At 29.4% G+C, this 22,763-nt stretch overlaps 1 protein-coding gene across 1 annotated transcript in view; it reads right to left on the reverse strand.

The window, feature by feature from the left end:
• Nucleotides 1–11,991, reverse strand: part of Hr51 (Hormone receptor 51) — a 31,645-nt gene extending 19,654 nt beyond the window's left edge. The window contains exons 1-2 of the mRNA XM_065513807.1: nt 11,946–11,991; nt 3,461–3,830 (exon numbers count right to left, since the gene is read on the reverse strand). Of these exons, the coding sequence (XP_065369879.1) occupies nt 3,461–3,830; nt 11,946–11,991 (416 nt within the window). The remainder of the gene's footprint in view (nt 1–3,460; nt 3,831–11,945) is intronic.
• Nucleotides 11,992–22,763: the final 10,772 nt, after the last annotated feature.

Raw genomic sequence — 22,763 nt, forward strand, 5'->3', positions numbered from 1 at the left:
TTTTACCCCAAGAATATCAAATGTCTATTTCTATTTCAAAAATGCAGATTATTTCCAGGTTTTTAGATGATATTCAGGGCTATTCCTGTTCTAACTTTCACCATTCTCCGTATTTTTGGAAGCATAATTACAACAATCACGTTTAAACATTTATAATTAGAAATGCTGAGGAAATTACATAATACTGTTGTAATTATGCTTCCAAAAATACGGTGTATGGTGAAAGTGAGAACAGGAATAGCACTGATTGTATATTTTAGTATTACTTTTATTCTAAACTAGTTGACCGCCCCGGCTTCGCCCGGTAGAATTTACTAATGTTAGTTCTTCATCTTTCTCCAACCCACTCACACCAGCCTGTTCTTATTTATTTGCAAACGAAATATCTAAATTTGTACTGCATACTTTAGGGAACTTTTTTATTACAGTTGACTAGACTCAAAAAAAAAAAAATCCGAGTTTTACCACGAATTTTTTAATTTTTTCTTTACAAACCATCTCCTGAAAATTTCGAATCGAATAAAAAAAAATCTGCCAAATCGCTCCAGCCGTTCTAACGTGATGACATTACATACATGGACCATTTAATTTTTATATACATATATACATAGATGTATCTTATATGGGGCATTTCACGTCAAGTGAACCAACTTTTGAAATCGATGTCTTCCGATCGCGATGAAATTTACCAATGTTAGTTCTATTGGATAGTAATTCGGACACCATTTTTCAACAAGATCGGTCAAGAACTCTCTGAGTTATAGGAGGTAAAAATTTGACATTTTGGCCAAACAGGTGTTTTTTTTATCCATATAACTTATTACCTATTGTTCTTAGCAAAATGTGTCCCAAATAGTTTAGATAGCTATTTATGCAATCTTTCGAAAAAAAAATTAAAAAAATTTAATAAAATATTTTTGATTTTTTTTTTTAAATCAAAAATATTTTTGACTTTTTTTTCAAAATGGGCCCTTTTTATTTTTTTTTTTTATTTTTTTAAGAAAGCTTAGGTCTTTTCCTAAGCGACCTATATGGTCGCTTAGTGGGATGCGAGTGGGATATCTATCAAAAAAAATATTTTGTAACTCAAGATTTAAAATTTTTGAATTTTTTTGCAAAATCAAAAACTTTGTTGACTTTTTTTAGACATAAGACATACAATTTTTTACTTTTTTTTGAAAAATCAAAAACCTTTTTGAATTTTTTTTTCCAAAATGGACTCTTTTTTATTAATTTTTTTTTCTCAAAAGAAAGCTTAGGTCTTTTCCTTTAAAACCTTTTTGGTCGCTTAGTGGGATGCGAGTGGGATATCTATCAAAATAAATGTTTTGTAACTCAAGACAAATGTTTTTAAATTGATTTTTTTGTGTGTAAGTGTTTCTAAAACCTTAAAAATAAAAACCACAATAACTGACCGATAATAGCCACTGGAGGGGTGCAATATGAGGCCGACCGCTATTAATTTTCCACCCCCCAAAATTTGTCTGAGTTTTGTATCTTGCGGCTTTTTTAGTCAATCCTAGAGGTAGTTTTCAGCGCACGTGATTTTCATTGTTAAAATATCAGGTGCCCCAGAAACAAATTTTTGGAATCAAGTGGAAATATTTTATGGCCCTTCTCCGAAGTACCAGTTCATTTATTATTTTATGACATTTGACTTTAAGAAGTGGGTGGAGAGGTAGAAGTTGACAGGTAGGTTATTTATATGGTGGTTTATTTTTATTATTATTTGTAACATTTGGTTAAACTAGGTACTATATATATATCTTATATATAAATAGGCCACACGTTTTTTTGTGGTACACTTTTAAGTATGTTATTGTCCACCAATATTGAAGAAACATATATGGTTTAAAAGGTTATTTTCTGTAGATGTGCACAATATAAATTTTTTTTAAAAATTCTTTCCATAAAATTGTTAAAAAGCGTTTTAAATTTGCTTGAAAAACAACAACAACATGTTTATGCACATCTAAATACACGTGTATTTGTACACAAACGTGAAAAATATTTTTGCGTATACTCAAAAGTTACTGTATAATTTCGTTATTAGTGGTCAAATTTTGACCACCAGGCGATCCTAGTATATATAAATAGGCCACACGTTTTTTTGTGGTACAATTTAAAGTATGTTATTGTCCACCGATATTGATGAAATATATATGGTTTAAAAGGTTATTTTCTCTAGATGTGCACAATATAATTTTTTTTTAAAAAATTCTTTTCATTAAATTTGCTTGAAAAACAACAACAACATGTTTATACACATCTAAATACACGTATATTTGTACACAATCGTGAAAAATATTTTTTTGTATACTCAAAAGTAACTGTATATTTTCGTTATTAGTGGTCGAATTTTGACCACCAGGCGATCCTAGTATAGATAGCTATGGCTCAAGTTCTATTTTGAATTGTAATAATTTTGAAGAATGCATTATTATAGACACATAACAGCGTGTAATTAATTTTCTGGAAAGCTAGGTCCTTATTCAGCATATTATAAAGCCGTAAATATCATCAAAACGATGTCCCAAAATTCACGCAAGATTTTAATTGTGCGACAAATCTTTCCAACCAAAAAAAATACAGTTTGATAGCTGAAAGTTTAGGGTTATTGAACTATATTTCAAAATTTATGAAAGTTTGTCCTCCACAGCTGGAACCAAACATATCTAAGCGATAAAGCACATTTTCAACTATCCCCTCGAATTTTTTAACACTAAATGAAGTCAAAAACATTGGATCATACTTGGTCAAGCAGTGACTGTTACCGGTGCTGGATATCGCTACTTGATAATAGAGTTATTTCTTCCTAAATTGGATAATATTGAAGTGGACTACATGTGGTTTCAACATGACGATGCCAGTTCAAGTACTTCGGTAATCATAATTGACTCTTAACACCTTTGGATTTCTGGGTTTATTTGAAATCAAAGGTCTAGCAAACAAGCCCACAACTACCTGAGCATTGAAGAAAGAAATTCAGAGCTGCATCATTGAAAATTGAATGAATTAACAGACCAGATACTTTTTAAATGTATGTTAGTAAATATTTGTTGCCTATCTCATTCATTTGATTTGAACTTTTAAAATACATAATACATTTAAATAAACAACTAAAAACCTAATATAAAACCATACAATTTTATTTGCTCTCTGGCAGTCTCGTGTCTGCTGGCACACGATGATTCATACGTTTTTAATTCCTAATCCAGAAACTTAAAATGAAATCGTTTCAAAAAATCCCGTCTGCATATTTAACACATTATTTCTGATTTCCAACCAAAAACAACTAACAAAAAAAAAAAGAAATGGAAAAAGTGATTTTTCAATTAAATCCTTAAATTTAATTTGCTTAAGTGTTTTCAAAATGTTTAAATAAAATGAAATAAATTTTATGTTTCCGCATAAGCAAAGAAATGTACAAATAAATGTAAATGAAGCTGTGTATACCAACCTGTAAATAAGTTTGCGACGAACACTGCGCTTAAAAAATCCTGAACAGCCATTACAGGCCAATATTCCATAATGTTTGCCCGAACTGGTGTCGCCACACACCACGCATATGAGACCAAGATTTTGATTCTTCTGACGAGGCACTGTAAGGCAGGTTGGTTCATTGTTGTTGTTGTTATTATTATTCATGTTGCTGATATTGTTGTTATTGTTGTTATTACTATTGCTACCATTTGATGATGTATCGTTGGCCTGTGACACAGCTGCGGAAGCTGCTGCAGCCGCTGCAGCAGCGGCGGCCGTATGATGATTCCAAGGCATCAAACGATTTTGGGGCGGTGTACAACATAATCTGCTAGGATTTTGTATTTCTGAAAGTGTAGAAGAGTAGAAAAAAAAACACACACATTTTTGTAAATATTTTCACTAAATATGGGCAACAAAAAGAAAAATTATTTTAAGTAAAGAATGAAAATGAAACTGAAACTGAAAAAAACAAGTGACAGCCACACGCTTTTTAGCTAATTTGAATTTTATTACTGTCGCATTTTATTATGGTTATGGTTGTTATTTTTGTTGTTATTGCTATTGTTGTTTGTTTAGTCGAAAATTAGGGAAAAAGGGTCGTTTTGTTCAAAGGGTGTACACGAAATAAGTTTAACAACAGGATGATATTTACTTAAGTTTTTTAATGAAAACTAGTTAGCTTTTAAAATTAGTTTGTTAGTTATTATTACAAATAGTAATAGGCCGTTCGGCTCATTGACTCTTCTAAACTACTGATCCGATTAACTAATCATGCATGTATGTTTTTCTTTTTATTAAATTTTGGATATAACTTTTTGAAAATTAAACACAATTTCTTTTCATCAGATGTAAAATATGTTTGCTTTTTCACTTGCAAAAACGGGATGCAAAAATTCACTCAATATTTGAATTTGCCACCAGTTTGACAGTTTAAGGTTAGCACAAATGGATACAATATTTCAATAATAATGAAAGTTTAGCAGCCATAGTTCTCATTTTGATTTATCTTTAACTATGAAGAGAGTAAATGAAAAATTTAGGATTATGGATCAATTCGTGGTGCTAAACACACCAGTCGGCCAAAAACAAGCCGTTAAGATCCTTATATCGAAGAAGTGCTTGAGAGTGTTGATGAAAGTCCAGGAACATTAATCATCAAAAAGTGGATGCTGATGTTTACAATTTATTTTCAACATTAATTGTCAAAATTACCACATTGGGGTTAAGAGAACCCACATGTTATTGTCGAAAAATATACAGCCATAACATGTCATAGGTTGATGCAGATTATGGGCTGGAGGCTTTATTGAATCATACTTCTTCCAAAGTGAGGTTGATCGAGCAGTAACTGTTACTGGTGCTCAATATCACAACATGATAACACAATTCATTCTACCTGAATTGCATGAATTGCATATATGTGGTTTCAACAAGACGGTGTCACATGCCATACAGTACTGGATATCATGTACTCTCTCGTTTTGTTAAATATAATTGGACTCCTATATACGACTCCATTATATGTCTTTTTATAGGGCTATTATACAAGTCACAGGTTTATGCTGCCCTTGCGTTGTAGAAAATGCGGAATTTTTTCAAATGTTTAGCTTTTATGTTGAAACATTTGTACAATATAAATTTATTCAAAGTATTGGCTATTGTTAGCTATGACCTTTTCCCATCTTTCTGGCAACATATTGATTCCTTTTGAGGCCATGAACGAAACAAGCCAATATCGGATACTCTGTTCCAAAGTGAAACGTATCCCAGAGAGCGGGTGAGGCAATACTTCCCAACCACTTCATTCTAAATACTTTTTAACAGGTATTGCATAATGTGGCCGATCGGTGTTATGTTGGAATATTACTGTTTCATGTCTGGCCGCATATTCTAGGCGTTTTTCGGCCAATTCTCGCTTCAAACGATGGCGCTTTGTTGTAGGTGAACAATTTTTTTTTTTGGAGTTTTTTAATTTTTTGGAAAAAAAAAATTTCGAATTGTTTTTTTAAATTTAAAATTTTTTTTAAATTAAAATTTTTTTTTTAATTTTTAAAAAAATATTTTTTGTTTTTTGAAATTTTTTTGGGGAAAAAAAATGTCGGCTTAAAAAATATTTTTTTCCGATTTTCACCCATTGTAGGTCCAACTTACTATGGTCTTATATACGTCGTTGCAAAGGTCTTTGAAATATCTATCATTAGATATCCATATTGTCATATTGTCTATATTAACTTAGTAATCCAGATATAGGTAAAAAATCGAGGTTGTCCTGGTTTTTTCCTCATATCTCAGCCATTTGTGGACCGATTTTGCTGATTTTAAATAGCAAACTTCTCGAAAGCATGTCTGACAGAATTATTAAAGATTTGGATCCCGAAGATATCAGGGGTCTTCAGAAAATTGATTTCAACAGACAGACAGACATGGCTTAATCGACTCCGCTATCTGTAAGGATCCAGAATATATATACTTTATAGGGTCGGAAATGAAAAATGTATAAATTACAAACGGAATGACAAACTTATATATACCCTTCTCACGAAGATGAAGGGTATAAAAACCATAGTAAACTGAATTTCAAAATTCTGGAGACCTTTAATTTTGTAGGGCCATGGAAAACATATCAAATATCGAATTCAGAAGATTAAAGGTTAAAAATATAATTTTTTTATCGAAATTTGTGGTTTTGTTTAATTTTTTATATTTTTTGGATGTTTATTCTATTATTTATAAGTTAAAATTCGTAAAAATCCCTGCGCGTTCACACTTTATTTGCCAAAACTATGCATAAGTCTTCAAACATAAGTCTGCATTACCAGTCAGTTTGCCTTTTTCATTCATTCATTTAGTTAGGTTATGCTTATGACATAAAATTTAGCATAATTTCCACCACCAAAAACAATTCGATTTTTATTTATCTGAAGAATTTATTTACACATTCAATTAAGACCAACACATTACAACATACAATCTGCAAACAAACTAATTCTTCTCGGGGGACGGACAATTGTTTTCTCATCACACCCTAATTTGATTGTAGCAACAGAAGTTCATACAAGTATAACGAAGAGTGATGGTATAGTGATTTCAAATTTGATCAACATAGAAAAGACACTGCTGCTAGCTGACTTCCACTTAACCCCTGTTCAAATAATAATATTGTAATAAAACAACAACTACTACTACGAGTATTGGCACTCGACACACCACCACTCTGTCACACAGTCACTCATTCATGGAATCATTAGTTTTCTTTTACTTTCACTGAGACTCGGTTTTTCGCAAGTGATTTTGTAGGCGAAGAAATCATAGCAAAACAACAAGAAAATAAAAACACCAACTGCGGTTGAAAGCCGCCGGGATTAACGTCATATGTTTGAATTTTCACAAGTTAATTTTTTCCGTCTCTCTTTCCTCTTATTTTGGTTTGTATGATAAAGTGTATATGATACATTATCCTTTTTAAAAAGGATAAATAAAATACAGATTGTTGTTATATTGTAGCCGTTTTTGTTTAAAAGTATCGTATACATTAATAAATAAATACAGGGAACAAGTGTTAACATAATTTAGTTCTAAACCGATTTACAATTTGTTGCTGCTGGTGCTGGTGCTGCTGCCTCTGCTCGAACGTTCTCTGCTTTAGTGTTTGGTTTTATTTCTGCTGTATCCTTGTGTTGTGATATGAATATTAAGGATGTTGATTGAGTCAAATTTAATTCAATTACATGACTAATGATATTATAATATAATCATTTTTTTATGACTTTGAAATGAGAGCCAACAAAAAAAGAGTAAGAGATTTTGTGACGATGAAGTGAAAGAAACACATTATGCATATTAAATGTTATTTTTTTATATTTTGTAACCCTTTTGCTTGTTGTGCTCCTTTGGGCTTTCATTTTGTAGTTTTAATAGGCTTCTATTAAACTGATTGAGAATTAATTGGAAAAGTACTCGTATACATTTGAGACCAGAGTAAACATTTGAATAAAGTTTTGGTAATCTTATGGATAAATACTTTACACTTTTTTCTTTAACAAAATCTGCTTAAGAAATAGTCCGCCTCTTCCAACGGTACTCTAACATTATTTGTCAAATAGCCTACATATGTCTCCGCTGGCTATTTGAATTCCACAGGCTATAATTCGGTAAATAGTAGTCCAAATGGAAAAAGGATGATCATTTCGGATCACTTATATTTTCAAATTAAAATCGATTTTTAAAAAGTTAATATAGGTTGCTAAACAGTGATCCAAACGGATAGAGGACGAGTTAGTTAATATACTGAATTAAAAAAGAACGACTGGAAGAAAATAAAGTGCCACAAATTCTCTATTGTAAGTTCCAATTTTACTCAGTTTCATAAGTACCAAATTTCATGTTTCTAGATTCATAAATATAGAAAAAAGTGCCATTAAGAATAAGAAAAAATTAGAATTATATGCATCAAAATGTATGTTTCTCATAATAGAATATTAAAAAGGTACCTGTGACAAATATAAAATGAAGGATTTAGTTCATATTTTGAATTCTCACTTCGTGTGTGGTTAAGCTCTATTAATTAAAATGCAAAAGGTACAATTAGATGAAAGTAAAGGTACTATTAAGTCTCTCTTTTTGAATTCTCACAAACTTTTATTAGAAAAATAGTACCTATTAGTCCCATTTTTGTAGATTCTAACTCATTCAGGATCATGAGTGTCTAATTTCATGACGCAATTTGCATTAATATATGTTATTACAATGGTACGTTGGAATAACTAAAAAGTACTAGGGTGATCGGTACAATTTTTAATAACCGGTTATAACCGGTTTTTTGAAAAGCTCACATTTCGAATATCGAAGAAACCGGGTTTTTCTCCTCGAATAGCCGGTTTTTTCTAAAAGTGTGTTTTTATGAGTTTTAGTGTATTAAAAACTTTAATCATAGAGAACATAGAGCGGAAACTCGAAAAAAACTCAAACAAAAAAGTTACACATACGAGTGTTGCTTTTGTTTTCACATAGTTTTTTTTACTAATACATTCTCACCACTTAGGTTTTTGAAAACTGAGTTAGGTCTTTGGCAGGAGAGTTTCCGCTCTATGTGTTTTCTCTATGACTTTAATATTCAAAATCCAAAAAACTTTTTTAAAACAAATACTCCAACTATTTTATAAGACTTTTTATATTTAGACAAATGTCACAAGTGATCTGGAAAGCCTTAAAACATACTCAATGCTTTGTTATCTATATGTCCTACAAGTACACTGAATGTAAGATCATTTTCAATGTCGTTTTATAAAAACAAAAGAAAAAATCGACGTACTCCAAAGTACTTAAACTGTATTTTATTCCTAAGAGATTATCTCCACCTTCATACGATCTTCAAATTTACTCACGTTAACGATCTTCGGGTAAAATTTTACCCAAATAGAAAATTTTTGTTTGCAAATATTTAAAAAAAAATACCTTACGTAATTGTTGACATTTGAAATTAAATAAAAGTCATAAAATATCAAAAATATCAACAACTCACTTTTAGAAAAAATTAAATTTTAATTTTAAAATGGGTAAAATTTTACCCGAAGACCTTATGAAGGATAAGAAAAACATAGCATTGCTATTTTTCTAAGATACCGAAACCCATGTACTTAAAATTAATACAATTTTACTATTTTAAGGTTCTAATTTCAAACAAGTACCAAATCTGAATTTTGTAATTTTCGAGATGTAAATAATACGATTGAAAATTAATTTCTATGTTCATTGCTTCAAAAGATACATATGGTTCCAAAAAAGTATAAAAAAAAATTGTTTTTACCAATTGAAATGAATTTTAAATTTTGTTTGCAACTTATAACAATGTCAGATTTTAAAATCAAAAAAATACAATTTACCCAAATAACTGGTATCGTTTAATGCTATATAAAACATCCGTTTTATATAGCATCTCGATTTTAATATATATAAAACTAAAGCACGGACTCCAACGACCTGACTTCGCAACCGAAACACTTATTATCTGTAGACAGATGACGACGGAGTACAGTGTAATGCTATGCCCTTAAAAAAAGAAACGAATGTATTTAAGGCAAATGGGATATTATTTTCATGACTCGGCGGCTCGGCTTAACCGACTCTTAAGGTAGGGTCACACATGTCAAATATTTGACGAAAAAAATTATTTTATTTATTGTCAAAAACTTAAGACAATTCAAAACAAATATTTTGTTTAATTTTATTTGATGCTGTTTTACAAAACACTTGTAAGAGTAAACATGTCAAACTAATTTGAGCAAAAAAAGTGGTTACGCTTTTTTGAGTAAATATTTGCCATGTGTGACCGTACCTTTAGGCGTTCGGCGCAGGTATCTGTAGTTGGTTACTTATTAACCGCAGCCTACTCCGATTACTATATTTCAATATATTTATTAGAATTAGACCGAATATTTGGGTTCGGTGTAAACCATCTACATTTGCTTCAGCTATGAATATTGAGTAAAAGCTTAAAACCTTTATAACTTCGTTAATATTGATTGTTTTTTTTAAAAAAATAACGATAATCTGTGATCACAAATATCACCAAAAATCGAATATTGAGTGAAAACCTAAAACTTCGTTAATAATGAATTTTATAAGAAAAGGACTAAAATCTGCAATCAATAATATTTCTCACCAAAAATCGATTTCAGTACGAAACTTAAATGCCACGATTGCATTATAAAATTTTGTATAAATAAAGCCACGAATGTTTTTAAAAATTTAGTATAAATAAAGCCACGAATGTTTTTAAAAATTTAGTATAAATAAAGCCACGAATGTTTTTAAAAATTTAGTATAAATAAAGCCACGAATGTTTTTAAAAATTTAGTATAAATAAAGCCACGAATGTTTTTAAAAATTTAGTATAAATAAAGCCACGAATGTTTTTAAAAATTTAGTATAAATAAAGCCACGAATGTTTTTAAAAATTTAGTATAAATAAAGCCACGAATGTTTTTAAAAATTTAGTATAAATAAAGCCACGAATGTTTTTAAAAATTTAGTATAAATAAAGCCACGAATGTTTTTAAAAATTTAGTATAAATAAAGCCACGAATGTTTTTAAAAATTTAGTATAAATAAAGCCACGAATGTTTTTAAAAATTTAGTATAAATAAAGCCACGAATGTTTTTAAAAATTTAGTATAAATAAAGCCACGAATGTTTTTAAAAATTTAGTATAAATAAAGCCACGAATGTTTTTAAAAATTTAGTATAAATAAAGCCACGAATGTTTTTAAAAATTTAGTATAAATAAAGCCACGAATGTTTTTAAAAATTTAGTATAAATAAAGCCACGAATGTTTTTAAAAATTTAGTATAAATAAAGCCACGAATGTTTTTAAAAATTTAGTATAAATAAAGCCACGAATGTTTTTAAAAATTTAGTATAAATAAAGCCACGAATGGATTTAAAAATTTAGTATAAGTAAAGCTACAATTGCATTTTAAAATTTAGTATAAATAGAGCCACGATTGGTTTCAAAAATTTAGTATAAATAAAGCCATTTATAACTTCGTTAATATTGAGTTATTTGACAAAAGGACGATAATCTGTGATCACTAATATTTCGGACTCTCAGCTTTGGTGGCACACGTTTTTTGGATTCACTGTTTCAGATTACTATATTTCCGATTAGACCAAATATCGGGTTTAGTGATTCGGGCAAAATTTCACCGAATAACGAACCTTTTATTACGGAAAAACTTAGATTATGGAATTTTGAAACAGAAACAACTTTAGAATATTATAACTTATATGTTATTGTAAAATGTTTAAGAAAAACAACGATATTTAAAAAACTGGTCCCTCAAAAAATGGTTCCAATGAAGATACTTGATGGAATTGTGAAAAACGTTCACCGTTTAAATGGAAAGTAAAGGCTCCTGAAAATAAAATATGCTCTGAAATTAAGATAATTTATTCAGCCCAATTATGAATAAAAAATCCACGGGAGTTTTTTTCCCTTTTCCCATTTTCAACATTGTATTTGAATAGACAAAATTGGAAAAGGGAAAAAAACTCCCGCGGATTTTTTATTCATAATTGGGATGATTATATCGGAATTTGAAAGTATATTATCTTGATATTGAACCAATTTTTTGATTCGGTTTGCTTTTGAACTGAAAATCAGTTTCCTAATAGGACGAACTTAATCTCGGAACTTTTAATCCCTTTTTACCGAAAATGAAAAACACTAGCGAAATAGTTCCATTTGTTTCACTTTAAATAATAAACCGGCGGTATTTTGTAACTATTACTATTATAAATTTATTGAGTTTTAAGAATGGATTTTACAATTTTACTTTTACACACATATTAAATACTAAACAAAATTTAAAAGATAAATACACGTAATTTGTTTTTGCGACGGCAAGTTTATTTTATTTTTGTTTAATTCCTTGACTGTTTTCAAATGAAATAAATTTACCTTGAGTTAAAGGACGAGGTAATACCACCGTATCTTCTTTATTCATATTTTGGTTTTGTTTTTATAAATTCTTATTTGGAATTAAATACTTTTTTGTATATTAAAAATCACTTTAAATGTTTGCACTTGATTTATAATATTATTTTTATTGAAATTGTAATGATTTCATTTAATCGTTTATAAAACCACAGATGATGCACACACAGACACAAAATTTAAATTCTTTTATTTAGATTTTTTTTTCGTTTAGTGAAAATTAAGCTTAATGCTATTTTCCTTTCCTTTGTTTTGCTTTTTTTCTTTTATTTTTTTTTTTTAATTTTTTTCAAAACATTATTTACACAAATTAATTTTACGATGAAGTAGCGGCAACAGCAGCTAGAGGATTAATGAAAGTGATTAATTGTAATTGTGTGGCAGTCGGATGCGGAAGGTATCAGAGTTGGAGTTGGTGTAGTTCTGGCCGGAGCCAAAGAGTAGTAGTTGAGTTGAGTTAAGTTAAGTAAGTAATTCACTTCAATTTTTAATTTTTGAATTTTTTTGTGTATTTCATGCCACACGCACATAGATACAACATACAACACATTCGCACACCGAGAGAGATAAAAACGAACAAAACGATGCGATGCAATGCGACAGGTTAAATGTGAATCCGCGATGTTAACGTTTCGATATACGATCTAAGATTTATCACAAAAACATCATACACATCCACAATAACCATGACAGGAGCTAAATACTTTACTTTACTCTGCTGAATGAATGTATGTATGAATGGTTAGATATGTAGATGGATGGATGTATAGAAGGTTGGATGAAAAATATAGAGGAATGAATCAATGTATACAAGTACATACTTACATATAGAGATATAATGTGTTGTTGTGCTTTTTCATCGTACAACAAAACACAACAACATGACCGACCAACCCTTAAAAATATAATACTGGCACACAAACACACTCAGCCCTACATACATACATACATCCATACATTTTCAGTTTAACCCGCAATCAGGAATGAGCAAAGAGCAAGCAAAAGCAACAACAGCAAAGTTGTTGTCATCATCATCGTAAGCATCCAGCATCAAAGATACTGATTCATATTTATGCGAATGTATGTTGTCCTATGCTGTGCTGTGCTGAGCTCTATGTATCGCAGCAGTATTAGTATACTCCCAAATTTACCACCACTTATCGTTCACAAACCATCCAACCAACAACCACCCACTCAAATCACACACAGATATGCACTCATACTTTTACGCTAAACACACACATACAAACAAACAGAAAGTCAGTCAGACAGACAGACAATGACATATAGAATATAAAAAGCAAAGAACTCATAAGCAGCATCAGCCGCCTAAGAATCAACATTAAAGGAGGTTGTACAAAAACCAAATCATACCATGCCATCTCCAAATTTCAACTGGGAGAAAAAATCAGCACCACCCATCCATCCACCAATGCCTCAGTCATACACTAACAAACATTTCATTTTTGCAGAGCTTTGTTAGTAATCAAAACTTTAAAAATGCTACATTTTATATTTCAAGGGAATTTTTATATTTCGTATTTATTTTTATTTATTTGACAAAAGGAAGATAATTTGTGATCACAAATATTTCCCAACAAAAGTCAAATACATATTGAGTGAAAACTTAAAACCTTTATAACTTCGTTAATACAGAGTTATTTGACAAAAGGACGATAATCTGTGATCACTAATATTAGCCCCAAAAAAATCGATTTCTGATATAATATTAACTTTGTTAATATTGGGGTTACTTGAGAAAAGCATGACAATCTGTGATCACTAATATTTCCCATCAAACATCCATTGTCGATATGAATATTGAAAGAAAACTTTAAATGATCTGTGATCGGTAAATATTTTTACGAAAAATCGATTTTCAATATTTCAGAAAAACTAATATTTATCACTAAAAATTAATATTCGATATGAATATTGAAAGAAAACTTTAAACCAATATAACTTCGTGAATATTGAGTTATTTGGGAAAATTACGATAATCTGTGGTCACAAATATTTCCTACCTAAAGTCGAATAGTGAGTGAAAATTTATAACCTTTCTAACTTCGTTAATATTGAGTTATTTGAGAAAAGATCAATAATCTATAATCACTAATATTTCCCATCAAAAATCAAATTTCGATATGCATATTGAGTTAAAACCATAGAGAAAAGACATAGAGCGGAAACTCTCCTGCCAAGGACCTAACTCAGTTGTCAAAAACCTAAGTAGTGAGAATGTATTAGTAGAAAAAAATATGTGAAAACAAAAACAACACTCGTATGTGTGATTAATTTGAGTAATATTTTTGTTTGAGTTTTTTTCAAGTTTCCGCTCTATGTTTCTCTATGGTTAAAACTTAAAACCTTTATAACTTCGTTAATATTGAGTAATTTGTAAAAAGCTTAATAATGTGAGATCATTAACATTTCCCATCAAAAAGTACATTTTCAATATGAACATTAGGGTATTCATTCGACTAATGATCGTTCGATTAATCGAATAATTTCTTACGAATAATTATTCGAACAATTTAAAAATGGCCATTTTCGAATAACGAATAATTCGAACAATTTTATGTAGAATAATCGAATAAAACGAATAAATGTTCATATATATTTAAATTTATTAAATTGCTTAAAATTGTTCATAATTTCAAATTTAAATAAGTAATAATAACTCACAAAAATTGTATTGTTTCTGAAATTCGACAAATAACAAATGAGTGTTCCGATAGCTCCTTCTATGAATATATAAATATTACTGCAAGAAGTTACAATTCTAAAAACAAATCTTTAAAAAATTTTAACTTAGGACTTGAACCAATGAAAATAAAAGGTAAGGAATAAAATATTTGTTATTTAGCTGGCGAAATATTAGAAGAATCGCCAAGGCCACTTTATTAAGCAAAGATTCGGCAACGTTGATAGAGCTTGATGTATAATACAACTTGTTATAAATAATTTAGAAATAGTGAATAATTAATTTACTAAAGAATTAGTTACTCAATTTAAAACCCGAATTGATGAATGACATAAAAAAAGTTCTTAATACGTTTATATTGTATTTGAATTTAGGATCATGCCCAACTAGCTCAAATTTTTTAAAGCATAGCTCCAAAACGGGGTTACTAGCCCATTGTATTGTTGATTGTTCGGAAGTTAATCTTATCAGAATATTTCTGTTGAAAATTTAACATTATCAATACTTGAGTTGTTAACTTTAACGTTATTTTTAGTTTTTCTTAACAATAAAATATTAAAAAACCGACATCAAAACTTTTCTTTACTTTTTTAAAAAAATTTAAATTATTCGAACAAGTTAAAATCTCTTATTCGAATTATTCGTTTTATTCGAACAAGAGAAATATCGAATAATTCGAATACCCTAATGAATATTGAGTGAAAACTTAAAATCTTTATAACTTTGTTAATATAGAGTTGTTTAAGAAAGGGATGACAATTTGTGATCACCAGGGAAACCAAAATATGCAAATGCATGTTTTTTCTGGTGTGTCTAATGAGCACATGGTTAAGATATTTAATTTTGGCATCGATTTGTTAGTGCATATTTTTGCATATTTTACCCTTAAATACATATTTTTGCATATATTTGTTTTAAGAGCATATTTATGTCATATTTTGCGTTTTTAGAGCATATTTTACTGTTTAATAGCATATTTTGAGTTTATCAAAAACAAATTTTGTCTTACTTATTTTTCGCTGTTGTGTTACAGGTTTTTACTTCCTTTGTTTAAAAATCAAAATTGAAAAATAGATGGCTTTTTACCAAAAAAAAAAATTTAAAAAACTGAAATTTTTTTTTTAAATTTAAAATAACAATTCGAAAAATTTTTTTATCCAAAAAATGAAAAAACTGAATAAAAATGTTGTTCACCTAAAAATATTTAAATTTTTTATTTTGAAGTATTAATTATATAAAGGGTATATAAGATTCCGCACAGCCGAATATAGCTCTCTTACTTGTTTTAATATAAAATAAGCTCTATTTTAATAATAGCTCCATCTAAATATCAAATTTTAGTTCTAATTCAAACTTAATCGTTCTAAGTGTTAAAGAAATATTGTCTTTTAAATTTGCTCCTGTAACATCAGTTGATGTCGAAAGAACATTTTCTATGTTTAATAATGTTTTCAGATCCAATAGACAACGATTTTTATTTGAAAATTTAAGTAAATTTTTTTTGGTTAAAAATTATGTAAAAGTTTGTTTTTTTAAGAGCATATTTTTTAAATTTTAAGAGCATATTTTAAAGTTTTTACTGCATATTTAAAGCGCCTAAAACGTTTTTTTAGAACATATTTCCGGTTTCCCTGGTGATCACTAATATTTCCCATCAAAAATATTGTTACGAAATTGTACTTGAATTCAAATATAACGATTATAAGGGCTGATTTAAAAGTAGCATAATGCTTTCAAATAACAGTGCTGTAACATATCTGTGGCAAACTGTAACATATCTGTGGGCATTATTAAATAAAAGCTTTCAGTTGACCATTGATCGTAAGTTGGCAACGCTGTATTCGAATTCCTTCATTCAGTTAAAGAACATTGTAGAAAGTACACCACAGATGGCGTATGTATTAGTAAGATCTAGAATATTCGAATTTTGACAGTTAAAGAACAATCTAGAGAGCAGATGGCAGTGTTATAAATAGTGGCAGAGGTTGCAGTCGTGAGTTAGTTTATCAGAGACGCTATTTGAATAAACATCAACTGAGTGCCTTAAAGTGTGCTGTATTTTTCAAGTGAATTCGTATACATTATAAAGTGTTTGTATTTCTGAGAATTTATAAACGTGTATAAAAAAAACGCATAATACAATCCCCACTATGGTGGTGTAGGGTATAAAAACATTGAGTGACTATTTAATTCTGTTGTTGTACATTTTAAATAAATAAAGAGTTGTTACAATTTTAAAGGAAATAAACAAACGTTTTGAAAAGGTTTAAACGTAACAATATATTATCGATATGAATATTGAAAAAAAACTTTAAATGATCTGTGATCGCAAAAATATTTTACGAAAAATCGATTTTCAATATGAATAAAACCTTAAAACCTTTATAACTTCGTTAATATTGAGTTATTTGAGAAAAGGGGAATAATAAGTGATCACTAATATTTATCACCAAAAAACAATTTTCGATATGAATATTGAATAAAATTGTATAACCTTTATAACTTCGTTAAAATTGTGCTATTTCAGAAAAGTAAAATGGTCTGTTTCACTATTACTTCCCATTCCCATTCACCATAAGCTTTGGTGACCAATCGGTGTAATTCAGCGGTTTTTTTTTTAAATTAGAGAAGTAAAGCAAAACTTCCCACATATGACGCTTCACAAAATTCGAAATTTCCGAAGAAGAAAAAAACTTTGTTGTATAAGTTATTAAAATCTAAAATCGCCTTCAAAAGATACGCCATCTATTGTAAATCCAGCATTTTTAAAATGACGATAATCTGTGATCACGGATATTTCTCCTCAATAATCTGTTTTCAGTATGAATATGAAAAATCGATCTCTATTAATTTTAAATCCCCAAAGTTTTGATTATTTGAAGTATCTGCTATAAAATGTAAAGTATTCTGGTACTTTTGCTTTGATTCGTCCTTCTTGATGTAGAGGATTGGGGTTTTTAGTGTTTGCTACGACTGCTACTACTGCTGCAGCTACATAAGCCAAGCCACAAAATACCAAAAACATTTGAAGATGACAAAAACAACACAATACAATAAACAACAACAATGAAAGCTACTTTACTGTATCATACTTCCTCTCATACACACGAGTCCTACAACGAGACACTAGTATTGTTTTGTTGTTACATATAAAAAAATCACCATAATGGCTTCCATATACTCGCTCTTGTATCGTCTTTGGATGTCCTGGATTCTCTTCTCTTCTTTATTATAATGCTGTTTGTTGTTATTGTTGCTATTTTTGCTTTCTGCTGGTTAAGATATACATCCCTACGTACATACATAAATATGTATGTATGTATGTATGTATGTATGTATATTTAATATATATAGTACACATTTTGTTTTAAATGTCAGATACAAAATCCTTTAGATACAAAGCAACCTACATTCATTCCTACTACTTCATGCAGAGTACCTTCATTTCTGTTTGTATCCTTTTGTGTGCTTACTCCTCTACCCATACATTTGCGTATTCTGTTCGGAGGAGTAGTTGTTACCTTTTGTATCATTCACATCATGACCGAGAGCTGATAATCGTGTGCTTTGACATTTTCCTTTTTGTTTCGTAATTGTTGTGTTGTTATTGATTACTTTATTGCTCTTGCTGCTGCTGCTGCTTCTCCTTTTTATATTGTTATATGGATGTGTGTGTATGTTGTTGCTGTATTTTTTTTAATTCATTTTGTTGGTTGTTGTATTTTAAATTGGTTTAAATTATATAGGAGCATTACCCTACAATTTTCAATTCTCCAACCTTAAAAATTTAAAAATTTCAAGAAAACATCAAACATCTTCAAAACAAAAATATTGCGGAATAGACAGGGTATTATGTTTGATTGAACTAATTTTGCTTAAAACTTAGTCTGAATTTTCTGTTTTTAATATTATTCAACTTAATCCAGGTCAACCATTTGGTGGGAATAAATTCAAATTTATTTCACATTTGTTTCTTTTTTATATTCAAACTTTTCGGTTTTCGGATCCGCGCCTGGTTTAACCCAACACATTTTATGTAATTTTTAATCGTACTCGTCTCGGAAATTTAATATTTAGAGCAATTAATTGAAATTGTTTCCACTTAAAGTCGTTGAAAGATATGTAATTACTAAATGGTTGATTTATTGTAGATATGTATTATTGTTCGAACAATCGACTTTTTGCTGAAAAAAGACAAAAAGTCGAAATCTATTTTTTGGTCGGAAAGAATTAAAAAAATATCAGCAATTTATTTTATAAAACTATTCCCATAAAAACTATGCTTCATACAAAAGCTCTTGAATAGTATCCATTCATTGTTGAAAGTGAATTGAAATATTAAGATATAAAGCCCAATCATAATTGGCTTAAGCTACTTAAACACGTAATAAAGTATGGTCTTACTTGCAATACCCTACACTGAGTAAATGTGGAAAAACATTTTTTATAAATTAAACATTTATGACCGATTCCCGGAGGACATTTGTATGTTGGGTTGTGAGAGATAATGGACCGATTTTCGCCAGTTTCAAAATGTATGTGCCAAATTTAATCGAAATATCTTCAAAATTGCGACCTGTACTTGCACACAAGGTTTACATGGACAGCCAGCATCAAATATATTCGAAATATCTTCAAAATTGCGATTCTGAGTTGATCGGTATACATTAAGGTGGATGTTAGACCAATATTTAGGGACGTTACAGATATTAGCACAAACGCATAATACCCTATCTACTATGGTGAAAATATTAAACATATTAGTGATCACCAGGGAAACCGGAAATATGCTCTAAAAAAGCGTTTTCGGCGCTTTAAATATGCAGTAAAAACTTTAAAATATGCTCTTAAAATTTAAAAAATATGCTCTTAAAAAAACAAACTTTTACATAATTTTTAACCAAAAAAAAATTTACTTAAATTTTCAAATAAAAATCGTTGTCTATTGGATCTGAAAACATTTTTAAACATAGAAAATGTTCTTTCGACATCAACTGATGTTACAGTAGCAAATTTAAAAGACAATATTTCTTTAACACTTAGAACGGTTAAGTTTGAATTAGAACTAAAATTTGATATTTAGATGGCGCTATTATTAAAAAAGTGCTTATTTTATATTAAAACAAGTAAGAGAGCTATATTCGGCTGTGTCGAATCTTATATACCCTTCACATAATTATACTTCAAAATAAAAAATTTAAATATTTTTAGGTGAACAAAATTTTTTTTTCAGTTTTTTCATTTTTTGGATAAAAAAATTTTTCGAATTGTTATTTTAAATTTAAAAAAAAAAATTTCTGTTTTTTAAATTTTTTTTTTGGTGAAAAGCCATCTATTTTTCAATTTTGAATTTTAAACAAAGTAAAAACCTGTAACACAACAGCGAAAAATAAGTAAGACAAAATTTGTTTTGACAAACTCAAAATATGCTATTAAACAGTAAAATATGCTCTAAAAACGCAAAATATGACATAAATATGCTCTTAAAACAAATATATGCAAAAATATGTATTTAAGGGTAAAATATGCAAAAATATGCACTAACAAATCGATGCCAAAATTCTTAAATAGTTCTGAAACGTGTAAATATCTTATCCATGTGCTCATTAGACTCACCAGAAAAAACATGCATTTGCATATTTTGGTTTCCCTGGTGATCACAGTTTATCATCCTTTTCCCAAACAACTAAACATCAAAGAAGTGATTTTTTTAAAATTTTTAGCTTTTATTTTGAAAATTTGTACAATATAAATTTATTCAAAGTATTGGCCATTGTTAGCTATGGCCTCTTCCCATCTGTCTAGCAATATATGGATTCCGAGCCAAAAGAACTGTTAATATTTTAAGGCCAAGAACGAATCGAGACAATGCTCTGTTCCAAAGTGACACGTATCCAAGAGAGATTATTATAAATAGTTTTAAACTGGTATTGCAACATGTGGCCGAGTATTGTCATGATGGTCTATTACGACCGCATATTCTGGGCGTTTATCGGCAAATGCTCGCTTCAAATGAATCAGTTGCATTCGATATAGGTTCCATGTGATGGTCTGGTCAGATTTCAGCAGATCATAATAAATAGAACCTTTTGCTTCCATCAAATACTGAGCATTACTTTAGTGCTATTGATATTTGGTTTTGGGGTCGATTCGGTTAGTTGTCCAGGCTTCACATACGATCTCTTACGCTACTGGTTATCGTAATGGATCCATTTTTCATCGCAAATAATGTTTAGATGCAAAACTAATTTTATTTTATAGCGTTCAAACATCATTTCGAACATTCAAAATCGTCTTTCACGGTCTCTCGACTTCAATTCGTATGGTACCCCATTTCTTTGCTTTTGGATGAATCCTGCTGCTCGTAAACGTTTTGAAATTGCTGCTTGAGTTCGACAACAATCTTCATGGAGTAATGCCTCCAATTCTTGGTCTTCAAATTTTTTTGGCTGGCTTGGGCGATATCTGTATTCCGTGTCAAAATCACCATTTGTGAACCGAACAAACTTATTTTCTAATTAAAGAAGTGAAGCAAAACTTCCCGCACAAAATAAGACATTTTCGAAGCAAAAAAAAACTTTGTTGTTTACACTATAAATGTTCAAAAGATACGCATGTCATTCACCCAATATAAAGACATTAATTTTTCACTCAATATTCATATCGAATTCAGATCAAAAGAATTAATTCTTTTGAACCTTTTCTACTAAGATAGGACTCTCTTAAAACCAGAGTTGTCAATGACTTTCTGAATGGATAAACATAATACCTTCTTTGTTTTAAGTTGAAAGTTTACCCTAATAGATTCGAATTGTTTTCAAAATTAAATCTGAATAAAGATCTGCATAATTGTTTCAAATTTAAATGTTTAACATTTGACAAAGGAATTTAAAAAGTTCTTCAAAGATTTATTTTTTCTTAGGAAAAATTCAATTAATCAACATATCGCTCATTTGCTGCAACAACGTCATAATTCAATAAAGTCGTTTCGAGAATAACGTTTTTGAATGTTTTATGACATTTTATTATTTCTTAAATAAATTTTCAACAAATCATGCGATTTCTGAAATAAAACCTGCGATTTCTGAAATAAAACCTGTAGATACTAATATCTTTCTTATCTGTATTTAACCCAAAATTTTACTTTTCAAATATACGAAAAAACATGAATTTTCATTTTGACGTTTACAACAAAAAAACACTGTCTTATAAAAAATAATTGACTTTTTTTAAAACTGATAAAACTATGTATATGAAATACTAAAGAACGGCGCATATTTTTTATTACTCAGTTCAAAACACCCGGATTTTGAGTTATGACGTTGTTGCAGCAAATGAGCGATATGTATAATTAAATCTTTATTCATATACATATCCATTTAATTTTGTTCATATTGTGCTAGAAATTATTACACTTTCCCTTCAGCTTGATCGGAGCCATTTAAAAGTTGTAACAACTTAATTATTTATTTAATTTTTAAACTTATCTTTTAATTTTACAACTTAATTTTTAGGCAGTGATCTCAACGAATACATATTATAATTAAATAAATTGTATAAGATTGTCCTTACCTTCTACTCCTACCAGACAATATCATTATTTGCGGTATACCTAGTCCTTCGAAGTAGAATAAACATTCATACATACATATGTGGTCCTTATACAAACTTGCATATTTTACAAATACACATCCATACATACAACATATTTTATACTTCAGAAGTGTTTTTGAAAGCTGATTGTATACAACTCGCACATTTATGGATACATATGTATGTATGTATCTAATAGATACTATTTTATATTACATAAATATGTGTGTATCTATGTATGTGTGTGAGTAAGTGCTCTGCTGTATGGATGACATTAAATCATACATTATCCCAATGCAAAAGTCAAGACAAGATTTCATTCATAAGTGGCCACGCCCTCTGAAAATTGTTGCTGTTGTTGTTATTAACATTTTCGAAAGTAGGGTGGAGCGTAGTAAGTGCGAGACATCTATGAAATCAAAAAGTAACCACTATGTCGTCGTTATCTGATGCTGTTGTTGTGTTGTCTACCTTTATTTACCATT

Source organism: Calliphora vicina, chromosome 5, assembly GCF_958450345.1.
Source record: "Calliphora vicina chromosome 5, idCalVici1.1, whole genome shotgun sequence".
Classification (NCBI taxonomy): domain Eukaryota; kingdom Metazoa; phylum Arthropoda; class Insecta; order Diptera; family Calliphoridae; genus Calliphora; species Calliphora vicina.